This window comes from Mustela putorius, unplaced genomic scaffold (assembly GCF_011764305.1).
Source record: "Mustela putorius furo isolate JIRA1106 unplaced genomic scaffold, ASM1176430v1.1 tig00537335_pilon_pilon_pilon, whole genome shotgun sequence".
Taxonomy (NCBI): domain Eukaryota; kingdom Metazoa; phylum Chordata; class Mammalia; order Carnivora; family Mustelidae; genus Mustela; species Mustela putorius.
Window position 1 is genome coordinate 5,243,241 of NW_025422457.1, and position 25,920 is coordinate 5,269,160.

The window sequence follows — 25,920 nt, forward strand, 5'->3', positions numbered from 1 at the left end:
GCCCTACTGGGATTTTGTTAGTCCCTGTAGTAAGCAATTTGCGACTGCACAGATTAGAACCTCACAGATGGTCAACTTCAGTTTCCTGTTGTGGTCTTTGCCTGTCACCTGAAGGGCAAACCTGAAGCTTGTTTCCTTTATCTTTTGACCGTCACCTTCAGGGAGAACGGGAATCTTTTCACTCTTTAGGGTAGACCCAGATTTCTTTAGATGGGTGTCTTGATTTACCTCGGATCACTTTGTTCGTACTTTCTGACAACCCACCCATCTCCTGGAGCCCTTTTGAAACATCCTTTCTTATCCAATGAGTCAGCATGAATTTCTCTTTTCTTTTTAAGAGGGAATATATCTCACTGTTGAGAAATTAAATACATCTTCCACCCTCAGTAAGTGATGCCACGCAAAGCCCTTTTCTGGTTTAGACTGAATTGACAGGCCAGTCAGCCTCCCAGTTAATGGCTCTTTGGCTATTTTACCAATAAAACCCACTCCAGTGAAAACACCACTATGAACTTGAACAATTACCAGCTATGAAACTATTAAGGTGAGGTGGCTCAGTGCCCCTATCTACAAACTTGTTGTCTCACATGTTAATTCTTTTAGTTCTAATCTTTCCTTAGCTTTTGCAATTCTACTGTAGTCTGATGGTTATGGGTTAAACTACATTAGCTCTGTATATAATCCTTGCAAGGCCAGTGGCAATCAATGGTTCCCGGCTGGGATTTCCAGCAAGGTAAAATAGGCTGTTTCCTAGTCCCCCTTTTAGAGCCTTCTCCTTTAAAGGTTTGATACCTTTTGGGGGGCACCTGGGTGGCTCAAGTGATTCAGCAACTAACTCTTGGTTTTAGCTCAGGTGGTGGTTTCAGGGTCCTGGTATTGAGCCCCACATTGGGCACCATGCTCAGCAGAGCCTGCTTGTCCCTCTCCGTCCCTCTCCCTCCATTCCTCCTCCTGCACGCTAAGAAAAAAAAAAAATTTTTTTTAAGGTTTGGTGTCCCTTTGGTTAAACTAGTTTTGAGTTTTGCCAAAACACAATTGCATCATCACCAGCATGATTAAAATATGAATTCCATTGCTCCACAAGACTTCATCTTTTTAATTCCCAAGTAGTATTTCATTGCATGGATGCACCAAATTACCCATTCAGCAGCTGGAAGGCTGTTTGAGTTGGTGACTGAATAAAGCCGCTATACTCACATACAGGTTTGGGAGTGAACAGGTTCTCATTTCACTTGGGTCAATACCTAGGTAAGTGATTACTGTGTCATAGGGTATTTTGTCGGAAACTGACAGTTTTCCAAAAGGGACCTTCCAATTTTGATTCCTCCAGCAATTTGAGTTCCATTGATCTGCATCCCAACCAGAATTTGATACTGTTTTAACAGGTGTGTATGTAACTCTACTGTCCCCATTTCCCCGGTTTAGGACAGTGGGCATCTTTTCATGTGCTTATTGGAATCCATTTATTTGGTAAAGTGTCTTGTTTAAATCTTTTCCCCATTTACTTGTTGTTGTTGAGTTCTGGGTACCAGTCATTATCAGGCATTTTCGTTCAAGCCTGGACCTTTAAAGACTCAGTACCACCTGTTTGAGACAAAACACTTGCTTAATGCAATCAATTTCATCAATTCAATTTTATCAGTTTTATCAATTATAAGATCTAGAGATCTTTGATTTGGGAGTAGCCTTAATGGATAGTTGGCCCTGCTAATTACTGAACTAGTTACATTTGGTAGGTGCCTTTCAACTTTTAATCTGGCAGCTTATTCACTTGCTGTACATTTCATTCAGCTCATCTTGTGTCATCCCTCATTTCTTTCTTTCATCCAAGTTTGGTACTGTGTGTCCCTTTTTCCCAAGCTAAAATTACTCCCTTTGCTCACTTTGAGCAAATGTGTAGCCATCTATTCAGACATATACCCTTTTTAGATTCTTAAAATCCCCCCAGGTATCAACCCTATACACACTTAGTAACTGAGCTTTTGCTTCTCGCTCTTATTCAACCCACAGGAACACATGGAGCTATTAATAGTGAAGCTTCAATATTCTGTTGGCCATTGTGCTAGGACTTGTTGCTCAGTGCATCATTTTACAACTGAGAACATTCTGGTTTCACTATGAAAGAAACTGGTACTTCAGAGAATTCCTTGTTAACCTACTCATGCTTCCTTCCTATTTCTTGATTTTAAAAAAATGAATAAATGTGACATGTAACACTGTTAAGTTTAGGGTGTATAGCTTACTTTGATGCATTTATATATTGCAACATGAATGCCATGGAGTGATACTTACCACATTACATAATTATAGCATCACATTATCTATACTCATCATACTGCACATTAGATCTCAGGTTTATTTATTACTCATTACAAGTCTGTACCCTTAAACACCATCACTCTTCTCCAACCCCCCCCCCCCATCCTCTGGTAACCACCATTTTACTACATACATTGATGTTTCCTTGCGTTTCCCTTTTTCTTTTAGTTTTTTTAAAATCACCCAGTTAATACACCTATAGTCATTTAATGAAAGACTCTTCAAATCCTTTTTTAGAACCAAGTAGGATACAAATAAATGACAAAGATTATAAGGACAAAATTTTCTGTGATCTCATATTCTTCCAAAGGCAACGCTGAAGTTGCAGAAATACTCTCCAGGGACTCTTTCTGTTACTTTCTTCAGTTTTAAGAATTTTAAGATCTGGAGAAATCACAGGGTACATATCCTAGAGTATTAAGCAAGGATTGTAGTACTGTATCACACTTCCAGATCCAATTTTTTCCTCTAGAATAGAAGGAATTATTTTTTAAAAAATTAACATATAATGTATTATTTATTTCAGGGGTACAGGTCTGTGAATCAATAGTCTTACACAATTCACAGCACTCTAAAAGATAAGGAATTCTAAAACATGTTGAAAGGGAAAGCATGTAAGATGTACTAGAGGCCAAAAATCAAAACCCTACAATAAAATTCATGTGTGAGTATAACAAATTATTAATTCAAGCAGGTATTTTATGGTTTTGCTACTGTTTTTTAGTCATCTAGTACGTTTAAGGTATAGGGTAGTTAGTTATTACCAGTGTTCTTTCTAAACTACCCCCAAAACCCATACTGATGGTAAAAACATTTTTTAAATTTTCTCCTTCCCTCAAGAAAAACATGTACCTTTTAGATGGAAATAAATATAAACAAATGGTCAATGAGCACTTTCCCTCCCCTTTATGGGAGCTTCTAACATACTTAAAAAACATACTTTTACCAAACTACCTGTTTGGCATCAATAATATAGAAAAACTCTGACCCAGAGTATTCACACCTATTATTTGCTTAATGCTACTTAGGAATTAAGAAGTAATTTCAAATATTTCACTGCTGAATCCCCCAACTAAGATTTTATTTCCTTGGCCTAAACAGAACATATACAGATCCATTTAAAAAAATAGTCATCCTACAAGGCAAATTCAAATCTGCCAACCTGCTTTTAATCCAGAACCAAACCAGCAATAAATAAAGTCATTGACTACATAGCCACCAGGGTGAGCTTTCTTGATGGTGCTTTATGGAATAAATGAAAGAAGGTGTCTAAGTACCAGTGGAACAATTTTCTTTCTAACCCAAGTTAGCCACTGGTTGTCATCTTGTCCTAGTTGGCTCGTTAGATTCTTACGTGTTGGTCTTCTCTGAGAAAAAAATCTTACCATCAGTTCTATTTCAGACATGGCAGGTGACTGTTTTCCCAAATACCTTAAGCTCATCATTACTGGGGTTAAAAACTGTCCCCCAAACTTTTAAGTTACGAATGAGTACACAAACAACATTTGGGTATTAATTCCATGGTGCAAGGATTTCCTGCAAAGTACCTTTAATATGTTTGCATTGGCAGCAAGCATTAGGATGTGCTAATTTTGGCACCATAAGTTATATGTGTAGCACTACACATTCCATAAAGTCACCCCAACCAGTATTTATCCATATGAAGAGAAAAACTGAGCAAAAACATAGTACTGATAAAGGCTGCATTCATAAACCCAATACAGTTTTAATTTTTTTCACAATCGAGGGTGCTATTTAGGATTGTTAATGATAAATAAAGACAGGAATTATTTAGAAAATAAAGTACTTCACCATTCTTTACTGTTATATATTAAGTGTCTTGCTATATAAAATATACCCTCAAGAAGTCAGAATATTTGAAATCAGTGTTTCAAATAAAAATCACAGCTACGTTACTGTTCAGCAACTCCATTCAAATAAACTATTGGTACTGCAGTCTCCCCCCCCACCCCCAAAAAAGTAGCTGAGGCAAAAGCTTATAAGTTTGCATTCTGGGCATATAAAAGAAACACTTTACTCTGCATCCTTTAAGACTGCCACTCTGCTTCAGTTATTTGAATCTGCCCTATCTTCAATAGGTAAAGCACTGTGCTGAGAATATAAAAAGTTAAGTTATAAAAAGGCAATCATAAAAGATTAAATCTTGGTAGGCATGTCAGCTTTCTTTTAATAAAAACAAAAATAGTCATTGTCATCTAGTTAAATAAGTCTCTTTTGTATAGAGTGTTCCAGTTATTGAAAAAGGGCCCTTAAAAAACCCAACTGTCTAGATCTTAAACCCTACCCCCTTGCCCCGTTATACATGTTTGAGGGAAGAGTCATTTAATGTGCAAATTGGCAAAAACAAATGTGGAGGAGGGGACTTCTTGAAATGACATGCCTGATCAAGTCTTGGTTTATTCTTTTACAATATTAATTTCCAAAAAGTAAAATAACCAAAGTAGTCCTAAAAATACACAAAACAGACCTTCATCTTTGCATTCCTTTCCCAATAAACACAAAATGTACAGCATGTTTAATAATATGCAATATGCAAAAGCTTTGTGTTGCTGTTAGCAACATCTGTTACCCACCCACCCTCCTTATTCACAAGTGTACCTCTACTAAACACAATTACATCACTAAGCCTGTTAGTTTGAAAGGGTCTTAAATGTGTTAAAACTGGAAAATCTTCGTGTAGGGGCTCCACTCATTTGACTCGAGGTTATACACTTCCACCGTATTCAGAAATTCATTGCCATCAAATCCGCCCACTGCATAAATGGTGTTCCCTACAGTTGCAATCCCGGCGTTGCTCCTTGGTGAAGTCATGTTTCTCATCATCTTCCATTCATTTCTCGTTGGGTCGTACATCTCCACACAACTGATGGCATGAGAACCATCAAAGCCACCACCTACAAATAATTTTCCTAAAAGAGAAAGGAAACAAGGTAAATCTAAAGAGAGTAAGAAAAAAAAAAACCCTACTTAATTATTTTTTGCTAAAATCAGTGGTTCTTAGTAGAAATGCCTGCTCATTCTGTAGAAAGTACACGCTCTCTAGGAGCTGTGGATACAAATGCAACAAAATTGATGAAAACCCATTCATACCAGGAACTCAGGTAACTTAAAAGGAGAGGGTAGCATCTAACTGAAGTTAATTCCTGTAATTCTTTGTGGTAGCTACTATTATTGCCATTTCACAGATGAAATGAGGCACAAAGTAGGTGGGCAATTCACCTAAAAATGCAGCTAATTAGTGGCAAGCCAGAGTAGTTTTGTGCACTGGAAATTTTGTAATAGTCTAGTGCCTAAAAACTGAGATTCAAAAGTTACAGAAAAGCAGGTTTCAGATGACAACATTTTCTTGAGCTTTCCAACTATCTAAAATTACTTTGGCACAAAAACTTCTTGGAAACAGACCAGAAGTTATCACTTATTTTCAAATATATATGCAAAACCGTTAGTAAGTTATTTTCAAACAGATAAAATGTTAGCATTAAATACTTTATAACTTAAAAAAAAATCGTTATTTTCTCATCTGTCACTTAAGCTATCTGCATCTATATATTTATATAAGAACTGACAAGGCTGGGGGTGGGGTGCCCTGCAGGCTACGATCTAGTAGGCTACTGCTGGCATGTCTACACATTTTTGCTTTCAGCAGTTGAGCCACAAGCTTAACTAAGATTCTGCTTTATTCCCAAGATAAGGCTAACTAAACTCTTAATTACATAATTAAACATGTAACTCAATAAAATGGATGTGAAAAGAAAGCTGTTTTATATAAAACCAAGTTTAATGCTTTCAAAAGAATTGTTAAAATGTATTGCTTCCAGTTAGGCAGGGAGTAGACAATTAGAAAAGACTAATCTAGATCGGTACTTATTTTTGCTTTGCAGATCAAGTTCTCTGAATTCTTCTAAAGGAACAAACCCCAAAATGATATACTTTGCATATGGTTTATGGAAGGAAAGAACTTAGAACTTCATTCAGTGAACTCATCAAAAGATGATAGTGTGTTGATATATTTATATTATTATTTTAAGAACTGAGTCTCTTTTAGAAAAGACTTCCAAAAAACAAACCAACAATCCCTATCTCACTGGCAAAGATGGCTGTTCTGAGTTCTGATTATACAAGTATATAGTCATCACTGACATTCGTCCAGAATTTTACAAGAAACTGTTGCCACTCCCTATTCCTCACTTTTCCAAATCCCAACACTCACCATCAAGAACAGCTACGCCAGCTCCTCGCCTAGCCACATTCATGGGTGCAATTAAAGTCCAGGTGTTATTTTCAGGATTGTAACGTTCTACTGTGTTCAGGCAATTCCAAGACTCTGCACCTCCAATTATGTACAAAAACCCACCAAGCTCACAGACTGCAGCCTGGTGTCTACCTATAAAATCAAGTTGAGCCAAAATTATTACTTTATCTCCCAAAACTCTAAGTCGTACACTACATATACTGTTGATTCAGAAGTTAAAACATAAACACACACACACACACAACCAAAAAACAGGACACACAAAAAAATCAACTCACGAATGTTAAGAGGAGCACAGCTTGTCCATGACTTTGTTACAGGATCAAATACATCACAGTTTTTCAGTCCTTTTTGACCATATGGATCAGAGCCACCAACGATGTATAATTTCCCATTCAGAGCACATACTCCTATGTGAATATAAAATAAGGTTATATATTGGTAATCTAATTATCATATTTAAATACTGAATATCCCAGAAGAAAAGTAATTTTACCTGCATTACAACGGTTAGTTCTCAATTCTGGAACAGGAGTCCAGTCATCTATGCTTGGATCATACATCTCTCCACAGCTCAGGTCATCTGAGTGGCCATTCGATCCACCTACCACATAGAGTTGGCCCTGCATCAAAAGTGAGAGATTAGAATTTCAGCCATTCTGAAGTATGAGAACAGCTAAATACGGATTACTTCTTGCAACACAGTGCACTCACCATGAGTACAGCCATTTGAAATCGAGCCCTTGGTGTTCTCATGGGAGCAAGAAAGGACCAGTGATCTGTATGTGGATCATAGCATTCGACTGTTCGAAGACACTCCTCTCTGTTATAGCCACCTAGTAAAAGAATCATCAAGATGTATGTGTAAGATATTAAACTGGACCAGAGTTCCTGGCCTAGAAGGATTTAAGTAATCTGCACAACAAGAAAAGGAATTTTATCCATAAACTTAGTGAGGCCCCATTAGTTGATGTTTTAACAACATTTATCAGTAGAAGTAAATTGCTTAGTCTTGCTCTGAAAATAAGAACAATAATTAAGCTACGTTCTAGTTTAAGAATTAGAAACAGACATTTACTTAAAGGTTAGACAACATGAAGGTATTTACTTTTTATTTCTTGGTCTTTTTAAAATATGGGAAAGCAGAATGCCAAGGAAGGCGGCATATATTAAACCCTATCTTCCAAAGTTCCCATGTCACAAGCAAGCACAAATGTCCATTTAAGAGGCTTAGCCAGTTGAAAGTTTTCAGTAAGAAAACACTCATCCTTCTGTTCTTACCTGCTGCTATCAGCTTGCCGTTCATCTCTGCTGTCCCCAGGCCAGACCGTGCATACTGCATGGGAGACATGGGCTTTTCTATTAGCTCATCTGGTTGCATCTCAAAGCTTAAACTTTTAATTAGTTTTGGAGTACTCGTTGGTGAGCTCTGTGGGCTGTTTCGCCCATGAAGGAAAATTACACAGAATATACCATCCAGCACAGCCAGGCACAAGTAAGTGTTATCTGTAAGCAGAAAAGTTCTATGTTTAAGATGCAGTTATTGTTACTTTTGGTTTCCTGCGTGATCCTGAATTGGACTCCAGATTCCAGCATAGAATGATCTGCTATTGTTTTCCAAATTTAGTTGCTTCTGAGTTTTTTCTCCACAGTGACTTTCAAAGTTATTAAATGGTTCCGCTCAACACTCCTTCTTTAAAAATAAGTACTTCAAAGACAATCTGACAAGCATAATACACTTACTTGAAGTCTTTTCCGAAGCAACGATTTTCCATTCATGCTTAGGGCTTTGTACTGTAGCATTTGGAGAAGAGAGACATCCAGTGGAACTGCTACTTATCGGCTTATGGCCATTCTCACGTGGTGGCTTTTTCTGCAAAATCAAAAGGTAGCTACAGAAACCTAGCCAAAGACCATACCTGGTGTACCTTTCTTTGTTCCTGAGCTATTCCACAACACTGAAAAAAACGTGTCTTTCACCTATGTATGACGTTTATAGCATACCTAAATTTAAGACAAACCAACACTTTCCAACTGACACAAATTACTGGCATACATCCATCTCCACTTGTAATGAAACAACTATAACTACACAAATAGCCTGGCCAGGAAAAGCTCAATTTAAGAAATTTAAAAAACACTGTAGATCAAATATCAGAATACTTCAGTGGGGGGTGGGGGAGATGGGAAGGAACCCCCTTCATAATCTACATAAGCTCACATACTCTTTATACTAAGTGTAGAATCATCTTTCAAAAGAGGTTTTTAATTTAAAAGGGTATGAATGATCTGAAATAATACATTTAACCCACTGTCTCTAAGAAATTATCAAATGTAATAATATCATATGTACTATGATATCCTTCATACAATGCCAGCAAAGAAGTGAGCAGAAATTTATCCAATCCAGGCCCTCTGAGAAGTACTTCTCAGGACCACTTTACAGATTTAGAGTGCTTTTCTAGACAAATCAAACTACATCAAAACACAGAAATAAAAAACAGAAACCAGAAATGGAACAATACTACTAAAAGAACCAAACATTCACAACAGTAGAATACACAGGAACACTAATGGGCAAAGCTACAAATTTTCCCAAATAACTTTAAGAGAATCACATTGTGTTTTTATGTATGAGTTCCCTTTGATGGTTTTCTTCCATAGCATTCGACTTTTAGCCCTTGACTTTTAAAGGATATGATTATACGGAATTAGAGGAGTCAAAGACCCCCTAGGCAGAACTACCAAATAAACAGGTACCACCCTCAGTACCTGATCAAGTCTGCTTATCTACTTACTTTGGTCCCCAGGGCCAGAGCCACATGGATAGGTAAGATTTACAGTAGAAATTTGTTTCTTGTGGAAGCAATAAAGCCAAGTAACAACTCTTAGAGGAAAAGATTTTGGTAGCTACTTGAAGCCGTGAAGTTTGGTCTGGGCTATTCAACAATTGTGGTTACAGCGTATGTAGGCTATTTTGAGAACAGGTAGAGCATGTACTAGGTTAACGGTTAACATTAAGTTCTACTTAGACATTTACTATATACCTAGGTATTATTAGGAACTTTATTCACATCATCTCTTTTAATCCAGTTACGGCCAGTACTGCCAATCCATTTTATTGGTAACAATACTCAGAGAAGATATGCATTGCCTAATGCAATACAACTAAAAGAAAAATTAGAAATTCTGAGTATAAAGCCACTCTTTTTATACTATGCCAGACTTGTGTCTTCTGCTACTAGAATTACAAAGTACATAAAACCCCATCCCAACCTGTGGGAAGAAGGGATCCAAAGTATCACAAACTGATAATGCTTATATTAAGAGCTTTTATCACAGTAAGAAAACTGTTCCAATGTATGGACTATAATTGAGAAAAAAAATCAATGTAAAAGAAAAGCAGGGTAACAGCAAAGACTATTTTTTTTTTTAAGCAAGTTATACAGAAATGCTGGATAACTCCTTTATATTCCTTCTGCAACATTTCCAAACCCATCCTTCCCTCTCCTTTATCTTCAAACTTTCCTCTATCAGCTCTCATCCAGCCACGCACTGGCTCTGCTTTCTTTGCCTCTGGCTCACCAGAGGGTTATCTATGGTGGCGGTTTCTTTTTCAACCATTATTACTTCTCAAGCTAATGGATTCCTGACCTTAATATACTTTGGAACTTATATCCACTAAAGATTACAAAGTGGCCTCTCACAATTAATGCAGAAGAGATGGTATCTATAACCTTCTTTTACATGACCTCCCAAAGAATGATTTGACTCAATTAATAATTTATTGTCCTCCTTAAAAATTATCTCCACCTATGTTAGGTGGAGCTTTTAATGTATTTTGATTCTAATTTCTTCCTTCCTTTCTAATGGCTTCTTGTCAAACTCTTTTCCTATTCCTCAAGCCTAATGTGTCACCACATCCTGTTTAACTTCATGATCTTTATATCCAGGGAACCACCTTCTAATGAGTCACATATGTCAGAATTCCATTTTCTCAAATTCTTTCTCTTCCTTTTGCTTAATTTTCTTATTCTAAATGATCACTAAGGACTCATTCAACTTTTGAAACTATAAATGTCTAGAGTCCACTCTTCCTCCTCCATGCCCTTGAATCAAGCCCTTGTCATTTTTTAAAAAATGACTTCTTGAAATAGGCTGTAAATTGGTCTTACAAGCTTTACCCTCTGTGCTTGGGTCGTAAAAACTGAAGGGTTTAATGCCATCCTTTACTGGAGTAAGAAATACAAAAGGAAATAAACCACAGATCAGGTGGAGTCCCATGACCTAGAGACCGCCCATCTGATAGTTAACAATATGACTAATGTATAGATTTTTGCTGTATAGAAGTACAGTAATTTAATCAATCCCCCTATGTAACCGACATACCTCTCTCTATATGCTATGCAAACTCTTCTCAATCATAGGGCTGCTCAAATGTTGCCTCCTCTGTAAAATTCCCCTAGTTTCTCTCCTGTTCTTCCATGCCCTCCCCTATATGCCTTTCAAAGACAACTCCTGTAAGAGTGTACCGTTTCACTCTGCTGTAAGGTCCTACAACCCGAAACTATCCCTCATACACGTTAACATCATGGCCTGCCACTTATTGGGCACGCAAACTTTAATTGTTGAAAGTATAACTTTAAAAAAAAATACATCTTTAGAGTCACGAGGGAAAATATTCTAAATGTTCAAAACGCAGAACTACGAATAAAGTTCTCAACTAACTCACACCCTGACACTTTTGTGAAAATAAAGATATTTGGTGACTACTGCCACAGAATACTCCTGTTTTCTTTATTTCACTTTCTATTAAAAAAAAACCATTCCTTTAAACTGGGTTAACTCAGCCTATTCTACAGTTAATGCCTTACAAATACAACACTGAGCTGAAGGCCAAAAAAAAGAATGCAAACTACATGACCATTTATGTCCACTCTAAACACAGGCAAAGTAGTCTGTTGTTTCAGAAGGTAGAATAATGGTTTTGTTTGGGGGGGTGAGAAGGGAGGTGACTGGGAAGGGATAAGAGGTTTCCAGGAAGCAGAAATCTCTTCTTGACCCAAGTAGTGTTTAAATTAGTGGGTACACTATTTGACATTTATGATTTGTGTACTTTAAATTGTCTCCAGACTAAAAAAGTTGATACCTAAGATTTAAAAAAAAACCAAAAACCAAAAAATGGAACAGAACAAAACAAAACAAAAAAAACCCCAGGGTCTAACAACACTTATTCCTGTTGCAAACTATTTTTTTGTAACCTAACCCAAAAAATCAATTTCTACTTTGTTTCATCTTATCGGCCTTTCTTACTACTTGTAAATCCTATTTCATTGAGAAAAAAATCTAAATGTGTTGAATTTATTTCTTTTTATGTGCCAAAACAGTAGTAACTGTTAAGAAAGATAGGCTTGTTTTGTCCCCAAAATGTTTGTTTAGTTATACCAATGAAATTCTTCCACTTTCCTTTATTAAAGGAAAATTTCAGTATGCTACAAAATGCTCTAATCACATTTTAACCTGAGGTTACCTCAGATGTGCAATGTGTACCTGCACAAACTGAATGTGGTCATCATCACTGCCAAACACCTCAGCCTGTCCATCTAGTAGGTTCCCATCAAGCAGCTTGTGATCAGCTGAGTAGTACAAGGTTTGAACCTGCAAAACAGCAACAGAACACCCATGTGGCTACCGTCTCCATGGCTACTCCACTAGTATGCAGCTCACACAAACGCCTCAAGGTAACCTCCAGTGTGCTTCCTGAACTTGACATCTTGCTCTGGCAGGATCCCGAAGTAAAGAAAATACAGGTCATGGTTGTAAAAATTTAAAAAACAAAAATCAAATACAGAATCTTCTAATACTGGCCGAAGAGTCCTTGTCTTGACTGGCTTGAAAGAAATCTTCATTTTCTCATAGCTTCTATTATATAGCATTAAGAAAAAAACACTAGTACAATATATATAGACTCTTAAAGAATATACATATTTACAATAAAATATGGAATATGGTTTACACCTTTGAAGTGGTCTGATTTGCATTAACATATTTCTGTCCTGCAGGCAATTTCAAGAAAAACAGATAAAAAGCAAATGCAAAATGCAAACAAGCTGTAGAGACAGAGATAACTCACGTAGCAGATGCAAACACATGGTTAATGCACCTGATTTTCAAGTGGGAAAGGATATAAAACTTTGGGATCACCTGTTAGCCTTCTTAGAACATAATAATAACAATATGTTTCAAGGCCTAACAGATCTGGTAAGCCTTTAGTGAGTCTGAAAGGCTTAAGTGGAATGACAGATGCAGGGCCACTCTATTGCTCCGTCGGCATACGTTCAATTCCCACCATTTCTCCATCAAATCTTTCTTGTGTTATTTTTAAAAAGTAGCCCAAGGTAAGTGAGTGACTATATGTATGCACAACACCATTGAAAAACACAAAGCTTTAAAGAGAGAATCCTGTAAAGGAGTAAACACCATTAAATCATCATCGCTCTCTGCCCACAGCGGATTTTTCTTAGGAGAACTGGGGCAGGACTGCTGCTTCTTTACGTGTCAATACACTGGAGGTTTCTTCTTGTTTCTTCAGTCTTGGGTATCCTAGTTTTGTTAATAAACCTATGGGGAGATAAATCAATGGGGAGGAACAACCATTAGAAGCTTTTACCTACTTTCAAATTTAAAGCAAAAACCTGTGAAGAAAAATTAAGAATCTACAGAAAATTTCAGTATCACCTCCCATTTCTAAAGCAAATTACATGCTACTTTAAAGGAAGTTAACAGCACATAATAAGCAAAGAAATAAAAAAAGAAAAGCAGAAGACCAAACTGAACGGTTCATTCAGCTCACCTGGACACCCCCCCTGTTTCTCAGCTTAGGGGTACCTATAGCAAAATTTAAATTCTTTAGGGTGATGGTTATAAAATAAAAGTGAAAGGGAATCCTTCATGTTATAGCAAAATAATTTTTAAGAATTGCTGAAACCCATTTACTTTAAAACTAACCTCTTCCATCAGCTCTTCCAGACTGTCTCCATTCTCCCAGATGCTACGCTGCACCCAGTTGATTACCTTTGTGTACAATTTGCCATTGCTGGGCAAGCAGACATTATCTTCAAGCATTACCTCCAACTAGAATTAGGAAAAAACAGTGACACATAGATCAGTGTTGAACCTGTAATTCTCAGCTTACGGCTCAATTTCATAATAAAATGCTCACAGATGCCCAATCACATTCCACATATTTACTCTAGTTTATAAGGAAATCAGTAGCCAGGGTGCCTGGGTGGCTCAGTAGGTGAAAGCCTCTGCCTTCGACTCAGGTCATGATCCTGGGATCAAGCCCCACATTGGGCTCTCTGCCTGCCTCTCTGCTTATTTGTATCTCTTTCTGACAAATAAATAAAATCTTTAAAAAAAAAAAAGAACGGAAAGAAAGAAAGAAAATCAGTAGCCAAAAAAATATACCAATGGGTAGGCAGAAAACTGTTACACTGCCAAAAGTATCATTTGAATGTATTATTTTTTTTTTCTAACCATTACTTACATGCTTGAAACATGGACAAAGATTCCCTGCCTGGAACTAAGAAGTATATATCTTTTTATAGATTTTTACTCACCTTTAGCCGTGGAAGTTTAAGAAACTCCTCCTCTTCTGAAATTTGTAACAAATGCTCCTGAATATAAGCATCAACCTTATTCAACAAACGGGAGTCTCCCATACAACTTGCAAAATTTCGGTAAGAGATGCAGCTGGTAACATCCATTCTAGATAGCAAATAATCACCACAAACCTTGGAAAAGAAACGCACAAGTACCAATACTTACATATATTTTACTTGATGAATATTTAATACTTAGTGTGTAAGCATTACGTGAAGATAGAAAGATGAATTAAGAATCACTGCCCTGGGGCGCCTGGGTGGCTCAGTGGGTTAAAGCCTCTGCCTTCGGCTCAGGTCATGATCCCAGAGTCCTGGGATCGAGCCCCGCACCAGGCTCTCTGCTCAGTGGGGAGCGTGCTTCCTCCTCTCTCTCTGCCTACCTCTCAGCCTACTTGTAATCTCTGCCCGTCAAATAAATAAAATCTTAAAAAAAAAAAAAAAAAGAATCACTGCCCTAATCAAACAACTTTAACATTGGGAAGAACATATGCATACAAACAATAAACATCAAAGAATAGTATACAAATGTCTAAGTTGTTTAAGGAAAGATGCCACAAACTGAAATGCTGTGATAATGCATATGAAATGTTCAAATATTTCTAACTAGAATAATTAGAAAAGACTTCATTATGAAGGCAGTATCTAAACTGGGTTCTACATGAGAGATGCTGCTGAATGCAGAATAGAGGAAGCAGGGACCATGACCTGAGCGGAAGACAGATGCTTTACCAACTGAGCCACCCAGGCACCACAAGACTTAAATGCCCTTTACCCTATGAATTATTAAGCAGCTCTCAATGGCATTAAATTCTAGAAGGAGTCCTTTTAAAGAGGAGCTCCAGCGTGTAGAACAACAAATGAACTGAGAATATAAGCTATATGATTAACTCTTGAGGAAAAGCAAGTATTTTACACCCTATCAGTGACTGATACAGCTACCCAGCCCAGAAGACTACTGGAAGAGCAAGGGTTTAGCTCAAATTATCTGAGAGAAGTATGACCTTGCTACATAACTATAACTGAATGGTTAATAAATGGTTAAAATAACATTCAGTTCTCTATGGGAAAAAGGGGGCCATTTTTCAAGTTCTTGAAACTAAGAAATGGCTTAGGACAAATTATGCCCTCTAACCATGTAAAAGCAGACTTGCTAGTAATAGTTCCCCTTATATACTAACTTCTTGTACTCTACCTGCTTTACTCGGTCCATCTTTAGCTTTTTTGCTGCAGAATAGACATCTTTTACCAATTCTTTATCGGCTTTCAACCTATTAAAAAAAAGTTCTTTATCATTTATGATACTAAGGCCTTAAAACACAGATACTTAATTGAAATAAATTTAGAGAGACTTGGAATTTCCTGATGACATCCCCTAATTACACAGTTTATAAAGTACTTACTGAGCAGTGTAGGCGTAATTCAGTAAGACTTCAACAGCTTCCGGATTGAGATCATCAAATTTAACATGAGAAATTCCATGAGGATCACTATCACTATTAAAGATTTCAAATAAATAGGGACTGCAGCAAGCCAGGACTGCTCTGTGTGCTAACATCTCATGGCCACAGACCTGAAATTATGAGGAATTAAAATCAGAAGTACTGTGGACTATGTATTTCTCTAGCTAATTACCACCTGGGATGATTCTTTATCTAATATTTATAAGTAAATCATTGCTTTTTAAAGTTATTTCATGAAATGCCTACCATGAAAAATAAATTAAGCAAATCTGCTTAATTTACTGCTTTTAGTAATAAAATATCAATTTTTATACCTGAAGTCGAACATCACAGAACTGGCCACTTTTCCTCAGGGCATTTAATTTGGCAACAGAAGACTCAATAAAATTTTCGTCTTCAAACATTAAATATCCGTTGGGAATCATTTTTCCTTATAAATTTGGCTAAAGAGCAGAAAGAAAGCTGAGTTATTACACTTGTGAATGAGGAATTTTATGATTATACCTTAAAGAGTAACATGGTACCTTTATTTTCAAAATTCCATCATATCAACACAAAAATGTTATTACACAAAAACACTGTGGAAACACTGGCACTGGATGTCCAAGTTTCTCTACCCCTGTACTCTGGTCCTAAGTCTTTTTGAGGATTCATACAGCAGTGAGTTATCTCAATGCTTTTGGTCTAGGTTTCCATACACATTCATTCTGAGGGGGAAAGAAACATCACCCAAGCTTGGCCCAAACCCATACATTGAGTAACCCTAAGAAGCCTGGAAGGATGTAGAGCAGTCATCACTTACAGGTTTCCATCTTTTGGGCTGCTGTCATTGCTTGACTCCCAAATGAAAGATATATAAGACAAATGTAAATTCTGTTCCCTTTGCAAGATTCAGATATTAGGGATCACTTATCTCCTAAGAATACATGCTAGAAACTTAAAAAAGTTTTAATTCTCTTTTAAAAAATGTTCATTTCACCTTTACTTGTGAAGAATTGACCAATGGCTATACAAAATCCACTATTAAAAGGCAGTAATAAATTTCAGTTTGAGCTGATTTATTTAAATTCAAAACAGTTTACAGAAAGAAAAAAACCAGAAAAGTGTTTTTTTTTCCTACACATGATCACTGACGTTCCCTTTAAGAAAATTATGAAAGGCTGTTAGTATACTGGGCATAGTCTTCGGAAAAAAAATGTGTCTTAATGTTGCCCTGGGCACTGAATTCACTTACCTACTGAACTGGTGAGAAATGGATTTCTGGGAAGTCTTAGATAATCCAAGGACAAAGGAGTGTTAAAACTCAGCAACTTCCTCAAGGTATGAAGACAGGTGGTTGAAGTGAAGGCAGAGGTGTCTTAAGCTCTAAATGGTGATTCCAAAACTATCAGGCTTGAAATGATGTAATCAAGTCCTTAAAAGCTATAGACATGAATTTCTTCTGTGATAATCATGCATCATAATCTGTAATAATGACAAATATCAGTTACTCAGGATGATCAAAGACTGTCATTGATCTAAGTGGATTAAATCAAACAAAGTCCTTATCTTCGAGGAATCTTTTTTTTTTTTAAGATTTTTATTTATATGTTCGACAGAGAGAGACACAGTGAAAGAAGGAACACAAACACGGGGAGAGGGAGAAGCAGGCTTCCTACGCAGCAGGGACCCTGATGCAGGACTCGATCCCAGGACCCCGATCATGACCTGAGCCAAAGGCAGACACAATGACTGAGCCACCCATTCGGCCCTCTAGAAGAAATCTTGATGTAAATGGACACAAATACAGAAAATAACTAACACAAATGCAGTTATACATAAACATTTTTCTTTTAACCTGCAACTATTCAGGTTGCATTCAGATTAAACAAACAAAAAACACCTTCCCTGGAAGACAGGAGCTAATATATATCATTTAAATGAGATATACAAGCCCAAGACTGGAGAACAAATATAAATACTTGTTAACTCTGAGATTCTTTACTCTTAGATTTTAGATTACAACTAACATACAAACATATGATCTGTCCATTTTCACCAGCCAGCAAGCAACCTTTGGGCATCATTCCCAGACACATATACAATGTTAACAGTCAAAATCGGATACACTGTTCCCCAAAATGTGGTCTGCTTACCCAGCCTCTGCACCTTTGTTCAAGTTGTTTTCTCTTCTTGGAATACCAAAATGTGGTCTGCTCTACCCAGCCCCTGCACCTTTGTTCAAGTTGTTCTCTCTTCTTGGAATACCGTTAATGCAACCTCTGCCAGATGAAGTCTTACCTCCAAAGAGCTCCTGCCAAATCCCCCTAGTTGAGAGAAGTTTCTCCCTATCTTCTTCATTCTGAACACTGTCTGAAAGGCATGTGTAATCTTCCAGCTGGTCTGTTCTGAGCTGGGCTTCTGTGGACCTTCTTATCTCCCTTGATTCAAGGCTCTGGAAGGCAGAGCCTCTGTCTTGCTCACTTTGTATCCATCCCATCTCCCCACTACCAAAACAACTAGCCTAGAAACTTAAATATGAGTACTTGTTGAGCTGAACTAAATAAACAAAAGGGAAAATACCGATGCCTGTTTTTTATATGGTACTTGTACTTATATATAGTAATAAACTACCAATGGAATTAATTATAGTTCAATCCACATCTTAAAAGTAATCATATTCAGTCCTCCTACCTCCATTTCCCCCCCCTCATTTTCACGTGGCATCAACTGCAAGTGTCAAATTCAGATGGCAATTATTTAAGCACCTGAACTGTTATGACACCACTGTCAGTATAATTTAGGAAATGAGAACTAAATACTTTGAAAGATGTGCATACTTTTTAAAAACGGACATCTTAAAATTACCTGGATTTTCCTTCTACATCTATCAAACCCAGAATTCTAACAATTATGTTCAGGTTAATGAATAATCACTTAACCCAGAACCCACTGAAGGCTGGTCCAGCTCCAACTGAACAAATTGTTAAGTTCAATACATGCATACTCTGTAATGGAGCTGGATGCCACATGCCCTAACTGGTTTCTCTATAATGTAAGTTCTACTTCAAGGACATCCTGGGTAATTCTGACTTAGGCTGGGGTTGTGGTCAATGCTTTCCCCTGCAACATATTATATTAGTATGTAATACTGATTTCCTCTACTCTATAGCTGCATCTAGATTAGTTCAGCTTTTAAGAAATTAGTTCTAACAAATTATTTCCAAGTACCACACAATTCTATGTACACAGAGAGACACACCATCCTAAGGAAACATTCAGACATTTCAGTCAAGATTTATCTAGCTCAAATTAAGAAAATCTTTGTATATATGATACATACTTGGGGGTGGCCAATTCACAGACATAGTTGGTAACTCCTCATTTCAGTTTCATAAACTGCTCTTTTTTTTTTTTTTTAAGATTTTATTTATTTATTTGACAGAGATCACAAGTAGGCAGAGAGGCAGGCGGGGGTGGAGGGAGCAAGCTCCCTGCTGGGAAGAGAGCTCGAGCTCCCTGCTGGGAAGAGAGCTCCATGCCCAGGACCCTGAGATCAGGACCTGAGCTGAAGGCAGAGGCTTTAACCCACTGAGCCACCCAGGCACCCAGTCATAAGCTGCTCTTATAAGAAGGGTAAAGAGGGGGGGAATCCCTCCATGCAGATTATGTTGGTATCATTAAAATGTGCTTTTTGAAAAACCATAAACTTATGTTATAGAGATTTATAAACATATTAAATATTGACCAGTTTTATTCATTCTTCAGTGTTTTTCTGTAAACTAGTCTTGATCTAACCAAGAATAAAAATGACATCTAAGTTCTACCTTAAATTTTGGGGGGTGGGAGGGAGATGGTTAAAATCACTCAGTCCATTAGAAGAAAAAACTGGAAAATTTTGGGAGCAACTCTAGGTATACAACTTTGTACAATATTATTGGTTTGCAATAAAATGAGTTCTTCTACATTTAGAACTTGGAAGACTTTCCAGCATATCAGGGTCTTAATATGAACCTCATCTCTTTAATGATTAGTACAACCCTACTCGATTTTAAGAGCTAGCTCAAGTCCACTTGACATTTTTATTCAATTATTGTCCTCATATGCTGTAGGTCCCTACTAGCACCCCCACCCCTGCCAAGTTGGAGGAGATCGTATCAGCTCTTGCCTGCAAAACCATGTCTTTGAAAGTTCATAGTCACTTTCACTCAAGTAAGCATTTGGCAAATTGAGTTTCAAAAGATGCTAAAAATTTTAGTACATCTTATTTTGGTTTGGGAGACTCAAACTCAACAATTGGTGGAATAAAAATACGCAGATTTTTTTTTTCTTTGAAAAGCCAAACCAAAAGCCCAACACCCTAGAGTTACATAAAAGTATAAAATTTAAAATTTCTTTGTTATTTAAAGAATATAAAAACACTAACCTAAAGTGATATATCCACCCTACGTTTATTGCAGCCTTATTTACAAGAGTCAAACTATGGAAGCAGGCCAAGTATTCATCCACAGATGAACGGATAAAGAAAATGTGGCATATATATACATACATAAAACGGGATATTACTCAGCCATAAAAAAGAATGAAATCTTGCCATCTGCAACAACATGGATGGATCTAGAGAGTATAATGCTAAGCAGAATATACCAGAGAAAGACAAATACCACACCACTTCACTCATATGTGAAATTCAAGAACCAAATGAAAAGAAAAAAAGAGACAAACCGAAAAAAAGACTCCTAACTACAGAGGACAAAGACACGGTTACAGAGGGGAGGTGGGTAGATCAATGAGTGAACTAGTAAGGGGATTAAGAGTATACTTGTGTTAATGTGCACTCGGTAATATATGGAACTGTTAAATCACAATATTGTACACCTGAAACTAATAACACTGTTCACTACACTGGAATTAAAATCTAAAAAAAAAATGTCTTTGCTACTTAAAATATACAATCAATTAATCCACTTTAAAAATTAAAACTGGGGTCAAATACAACACATTCTGGTAAATACACCTTCATTCCTTATTATGGCCAGTGCAATAAAATGGGAGACAGAAGACTCATAAATGAGTAATTAAACTGCTTCAGTAACACTCAGAAGTTCACATGTTATGTTACCACAGGCCCCAAAAAGATTAGCTTAACTGAAATACAATTCAACAGGTCTTACCCAAGAGTTGTAAAAATGGTGGGCACACTATGGCCTGGCCTCCAAATTATTCTTGGGCCTTCAGTAAGCCCAAGAATAAAATGTCATCAGTTTTAAAAGATAAAATGTTATTAAATTTTCAAAGCATCCTTAAAACCTCAAGGCACGTAACAATTTTATTATTTAAGTTTCAAGGCAATCTTTTGAGGGCAGCCAACTCACAAAATAGCAATGAACTCTATTTTTAAAGGGCAGATTTTTATAATTACAAATTCAATCTTTATAAAACTAGAAGTTATACATTCCACGTCACCTTTCAAACTACGATCTCAAAAGTCAAACTCACTCAATTCCTCCATCCTCATTGTTCCGCAATTCTTATATCCCCATTTATGGCACCAAACATATGGCTGGGACAATCGGGAATGGGATGCTTATAATACCAATGGAGTTAACTCCACTCCCCAGCACTGAACACTTCACAGACCAACCAGAAAGACAGATACCAAGCAGTGAAAATAGTTCAAACAAAAGAGGAAAGGGGTATGACATACATATTCCAGAAACTGCAGCTATTTCTGTTTCAATGGATTATGGTCTGCAGGATGCAGATGGTAAATAGGGGGAGAGGAAGTAAGAAAGATCAATGCTAAGATTTAAACAATGCTGGAGAGCAGAAAATGATTATAGTAAGAACACTCTAGCAGAATTGGGGGGGATGGTCTAGAGGAACATATAAAATATAGAAGTGGGGACATTAAGATATTATATATTCCTGCTTATCCTATCATTTTAGCTTGGATATGTGTGGCATCAGTATCAAAATCAGTATCAAAATTAGAATTCCGAAAAATGTTTAACAGTTATTTGTAGTTTGCTGCAAGCTCAAGGTTAGTTAGAAGAGGAATTTGCTGTGGGACATTGTAATGCGGAGTTTACTTGCTCAGTATCCAGCTTGATACCAAATGTGTTAAAATACTGATCTGATAGGTAGGAAAATACTGATAGGTTTAGAAATCACTTACAAGGTGGTAGCTCAAGTTTACAAGTGAACATAAGCATGTATTTTCTGTGCATCTAACAAGAACCCAGAGATCACTCCCGTGTTCATAATTTCTCCATTTACACTCTGTAGGAGGATCTCCAACCTTTTAGAATTCCTCCATGGAGATTGACTATAAAATCATACTGCTGTGTCTTTCTCTGTCACATAAATAAATAAAATCTTTAAAAAAAAAAAGAAAAGTCAATGAAATTATCTTTAGGAGTACTTTATCTTGGTATCAGTAATTAAGACATTTCCCTAATAAAAGAACATTCTACATTAAAAACCAGATTTGCAAAACTACATTCAATTGCCATCACAAATATACCTCAACCAAGGAAAAAAGCCCACTCCAAAGTAGCCCAAAAGATACCAATTTAAACTAAAACCAAACCTGGGATCTTCTGGGGGGTTTTTTGCGGGGGTGGGGGGGAGGTGGTAGACAAACAGTACAAATTAAGATAAAAGGTATAATTAATATCTATTAACTAACTATATAGCTTTCACATATTAGAAAAATTCAGAGGAAAACCATTCCAGGTCTCTTTTAGGTCAGTGTGTGTTCTAGTCCAATTTTACCACCAACTACCAAACTACAGACATCTGAGAAGCCTGCCAGCTAGCTTTAAAGGATACTATTGTTAATCCAATTCTAAACAGTGCTTGTCTCATCTCCAGATATACACCTGCTCTCCTTAGCATCCTTAAGAGGAAGATTTCAGCACGATTATGCCTGCAACTAACTATTCATCCGTATTTTGTTATCCTAAAATCAACTGCCAGTGCCAGAGTTATTAAAGGAAAATACGGATTCTGGTAGTCTGGCCCACGCTGTACTTGTTCAACTGTTAAAGAGTAGTTAAGTACCACGCTTCCAAAGTTGTTACTTATCACTAGACCGAAGATCACCACGCAAAGTCCTCAAACAACAGTTTGATACGAGAGTATTCTAATCCTCCATCACTGGCAATAGACATTAGGAAACAAAACCACGCTCTTTAGGCCTATGTCTACTTGCTACAGGTTTTGAAACGTCCGCTGTTTCAAATCTACTATGTATTGAGAAAGTTAATCTATTTCTAAAATATTTGTCGTCCAAGTCTTCTTACATTCAACTCTCAATCTGATATTGCCTGATACTTTCCTACCACCAAGAATTTACAAGCAAACGCCGTTTTGCAAGCCGCGTGCAAGAATGGAAAAAGAGCAGACCTCTCCGCCGATTTTTTTTTTTTTTTAAACAAGGCAAGTGGCGATCGCCTCAGAGTGACTCAAGAGTCGGGTAGCCCCAGGCCTTCCTCCCAGCGCGGCCGGGAGGGCGCCCACTCCCAAGGCTGGAAGGCGAGGCGCCCGGCGCCCGCACACCCCCGGCTGGGATTGGCCGGCCACGCAGTCATTCAGCGCCGACACGTCAGGGCAGCCGCTCCCTCCCTCCTCCCGCCCCCTTCTCCCCGCGCTTGGCAAGAAAAGCGGGCAACGTGGAGCGGGAACAAAGGACCCCGCGGCCCACGGCGATCCGGGACGCGGTGCCACCCCACTCCAGGCCCGAGGCACCGAGGCGGCCCGGAGCCGGCTCCCCGCCCACACGCGCCGAGTCCTGGGAGGTCCCAGGGAAGAGAGTCCAGACCTCGTGAGACCCAGACACCCGGAGTCGGTTCCTGACAGCGGGAAAGGAGATTCCCGCGTTCTCCTTCCGGCAGTCATCCCTGCCGCGTGTTGCCCTGACCCAGGCCCCCGAGAATCCCATGGGCAAAAACTCCCGCCCTACTTCCTCTGCCCGAGCTGAGGCGGCCCGCAGCCGCCTCGGCCGCCAACGCGACCCGGCAACCATGGCAGCGCCGGGAGCGCGGGGCCCGCGCGGCGCCAGCTCCTCGCCCCCAGAAAGCGGCAGCAGCGGCTTGGAGCGTCCTCCCCCGGGACCAGGACGCTGCTCCGAGCCTCGCACCGTCTCCCCAGCCGCCCGCGCCATCCCTCTGCTCGGACTCCGGTCGCGCCCTCTTCCTCCTCCACCGTCTGGAACCTGCGCGTATTACCTGGTTCATCCCTGAAGAGATGGAAAAACTCATGTCTGGAGCTTCGATGGGGAGCAGGAGGAAGCGGGCGGGAATCGGCCCAACGGAAAGCGCCTCGAGGCCGCGGAAGGGGGGAGCGGTCGGGCGGGAAGACCAGCGGTCAGCCGCAGAGGCTGCGAGGAGGGGCCGCGCCACCGAGGGTTCGCGGGGACTCGCTCGCTCGCTGGCACTGCCGCGCCGAAGCAGCAGGCGGGGAGACTGTGCAGCTCGGCTGTGAGCGACCGACCTCCACGCGCGTCCCGGAGACACTGCCGCCGCCGCCGCCCCGCTCGCGCCGCACCCCCTCGCACGTCACCACGTGCGCCGCCGCCGTCGCCGCCGCCGCCAATGTCTCCCGGCAGCTTCCGGCCCGAAGCCGTCAGCGAATCACAAGCGAGCACGAGAAAGCTCCCGCTCGCGGCCCCGCCCACCGCTCGCCTAGCTTCTCCTTCGCCGGCTTGGGTTCCTTCCTGCTCGGCTCAACTAGGTCAAGGCAAGGTGATCTCAGGGAGAGAGAGACGGTGTTTGGGGCTCGCCTCCTTTTATTGATCGCGTTGTGATCTCCTTCCCTAGCTTCGCACCCTGGCTTCGACTGTGCCGGAACTGGTTTCCTCCAGCCGCCCTCACCTGTTCTGCCTCCCCCTCGAGGCACAATAGCCGGAGATCAGACGTGGGAGATTAGAGATCTCGACGTCCAATTTACATCTAGGCAACTGCCCTAGACTGGAGTTGGCCGCCCTGGACCTTAGAGTCTGCGGTTGGCGTGGGCGCTCACCTTTGTTGGAGGGAGGGGGGGGGCATGGGGCGTGGGGATTGTGAGTGAGAAGAGAGGCACGCTGCGGGAAGGGGTGAAAGGGCTCAGGAACCGGAAAAAAAACCCCTGTTGAAGCGGTCAGAGGAGGCCTTCTGTTATATTAGTGTTGCTATAAAAACCTTCTGCTTTTGGTCCCCCGGATTTGTTTTGTCTGAGCACGGCTCTCCTTTCGGAGGCAGTCCGTTCTTTGCTGGTCTTGGCTGTCTTAAAAAGAAAAAAACAACAACGACGACAACAACAAAAAACCAAAACCTGGAGAACCGGCAGTCCTTATCCTAGTCTTCCGGGGCTTTTCAGACCACATGCCAAACTTAGTTATCCACCCTGCCCCTTTGCCCCCAAGAGTCAAACCTGTCCCCTGGGGACAGGAGGTATCCTGGGCTCTGACGGTAACTTCATGTGACTGAGGACATGGTGGAAAGATTCCTAGATTAAAGGTGAGGGGATTTACAGAGGTGAAGTTGTTGAGAGTTTGGCAGAGGCTTCCAGGCTAACGTCCTGTTAGTTTATCCTGATGTAGGGAGGGCGCTTAGGCGGCGTGTGCCCAACTTTGTATTTGACCACTCAAGTTAATTTGTAGACATTTCCAGGAGCCTACCATTCATTATCATGAAGTATTTATGCTTATGGGAGCAGGAAAAATAAATGTTGGGGCCCTTCATCTGCAATAGAAGCTTTACAACTTTTCTTTCTAAAATCTTGAGGCACGGCGGCTTGTTTTCTCACCCCTGTTCAATTGCGGGAGGAAACAGGAACTGAGATATCTATTAGTATGACTCTTCTATCTTGAGGATAAAAAGACTGCCATTTGCCACTGGGCTCTTGTTTTTGCCTCCTGATAATTAATAACCCACAACAGTGTTCACTTTTACTGCAAATGAAACTATCAGAGTACATGCCTCTTCAGGTTTTTTAAAAATATCATGGGGTTCATTCTTTCAGTGAGAGAGTATGAATTGCCTGCTTTAGAGAAGCACATGACTGTGTGGCCTGCTGGACACATGGTCCCACTTGCTGTACTCTAAATAGTGCCTTTGTGACCTGAAACAGTCAACACTTTTCTTAAAGCTACAGTGTGATCAGTCAGTACATTTTTGCCCTGTATGGAACCTCATATTTACACGTTACCTTTTCTGTAGATAATGGCATAATTAATTAG

At 39.3% G+C, this 25,920-nt stretch overlaps 2 protein-coding genes across 4 annotated transcripts in view; one reads left to right on the top strand and one right to left on the bottom strand.

Annotated features, from left to right (window-relative positions):
- Positions 1-3,835: 3,835 nt before the first annotated feature.
- Positions 3,836-24,069, bottom strand: LOC101692675 (influenza virus NS1A binding protein). Of its 3 annotated transcripts, XM_004767963.3 has the most exons (15): positions 23,930-24,069; positions 16,954-17,183; positions 16,034-16,162; positions 15,660-15,829; positions 15,452-15,527; positions 14,215-14,388; positions 13,601-13,726; positions 12,143-12,250; positions 8,336-8,465; positions 7,874-8,098; positions 7,307-7,428; positions 7,089-7,215; positions 6,871-7,002; positions 6,551-6,724; positions 3,836-5,249 (listed from the first exon to the last, which is right to left on the bottom strand). In XM_004767963.3, exons 3-15 carry the CDS (start codon positions 16,142-16,144, stop codon positions 4,996-4,998), a joined length of 1,929 nt encoding a protein of 642 aa, XP_004768020.1. In that variant the 5' UTR covers positions 16,145-16,162; positions 16,954-17,183; positions 23,930-24,069; the 3' UTR covers positions 3,836-4,995. The 3 variants fall into 3 exon arrangements, with proteins under 3 accessions (XP_004768020.1, XP_044930250.1, XP_044930249.1); XM_045074315.1 differs by lacking the exon at positions 15,660-15,829; XM_045074314.1 differs by lacking the exon at positions 6,551-6,724.
- LOC101674100 (serine/arginine-rich splicing factor SR45-like) overlaps positions 23,642-25,920 on the top strand; it is a 51,868-nt gene continuing 49,589 nt past the window's right edge. The window contains exons 1-2 of the mRNA XM_045074327.1: positions 23,642-23,645; positions 23,684-24,445. Of these exons, the coding sequence (XP_044930262.1) occupies positions 23,642-23,645; positions 23,684-24,445 (766 nt within the window). The remainder of the gene's footprint in view (positions 23,646-23,683; positions 24,446-25,920) is intronic.

Bases quoted from the DNA above. Each gene is read 5' to 3' on its own strand.
- LOC101692675 (XM_004767963.3), bottom strand. From the start codon at position 16,144: ATGATTCCCAACGGATATTTAATGTTTGAAGACGAAAATTTTATTGAG. The intron at 7,429-7,873 runs GTAAGAACAGAA...TTCTTTTACTAG, and splicing joins CGGCAAGCTGATAGCAGCAG to GTGGCTATAACAGAGAGGAG. The intron at 6,725-6,870 runs GTGAGTTGATTT...TTGATTTTATAG, and splicing joins CTGTGCTCCTCTTAACATTC to GTAGACACCAGGCTGCAGTC.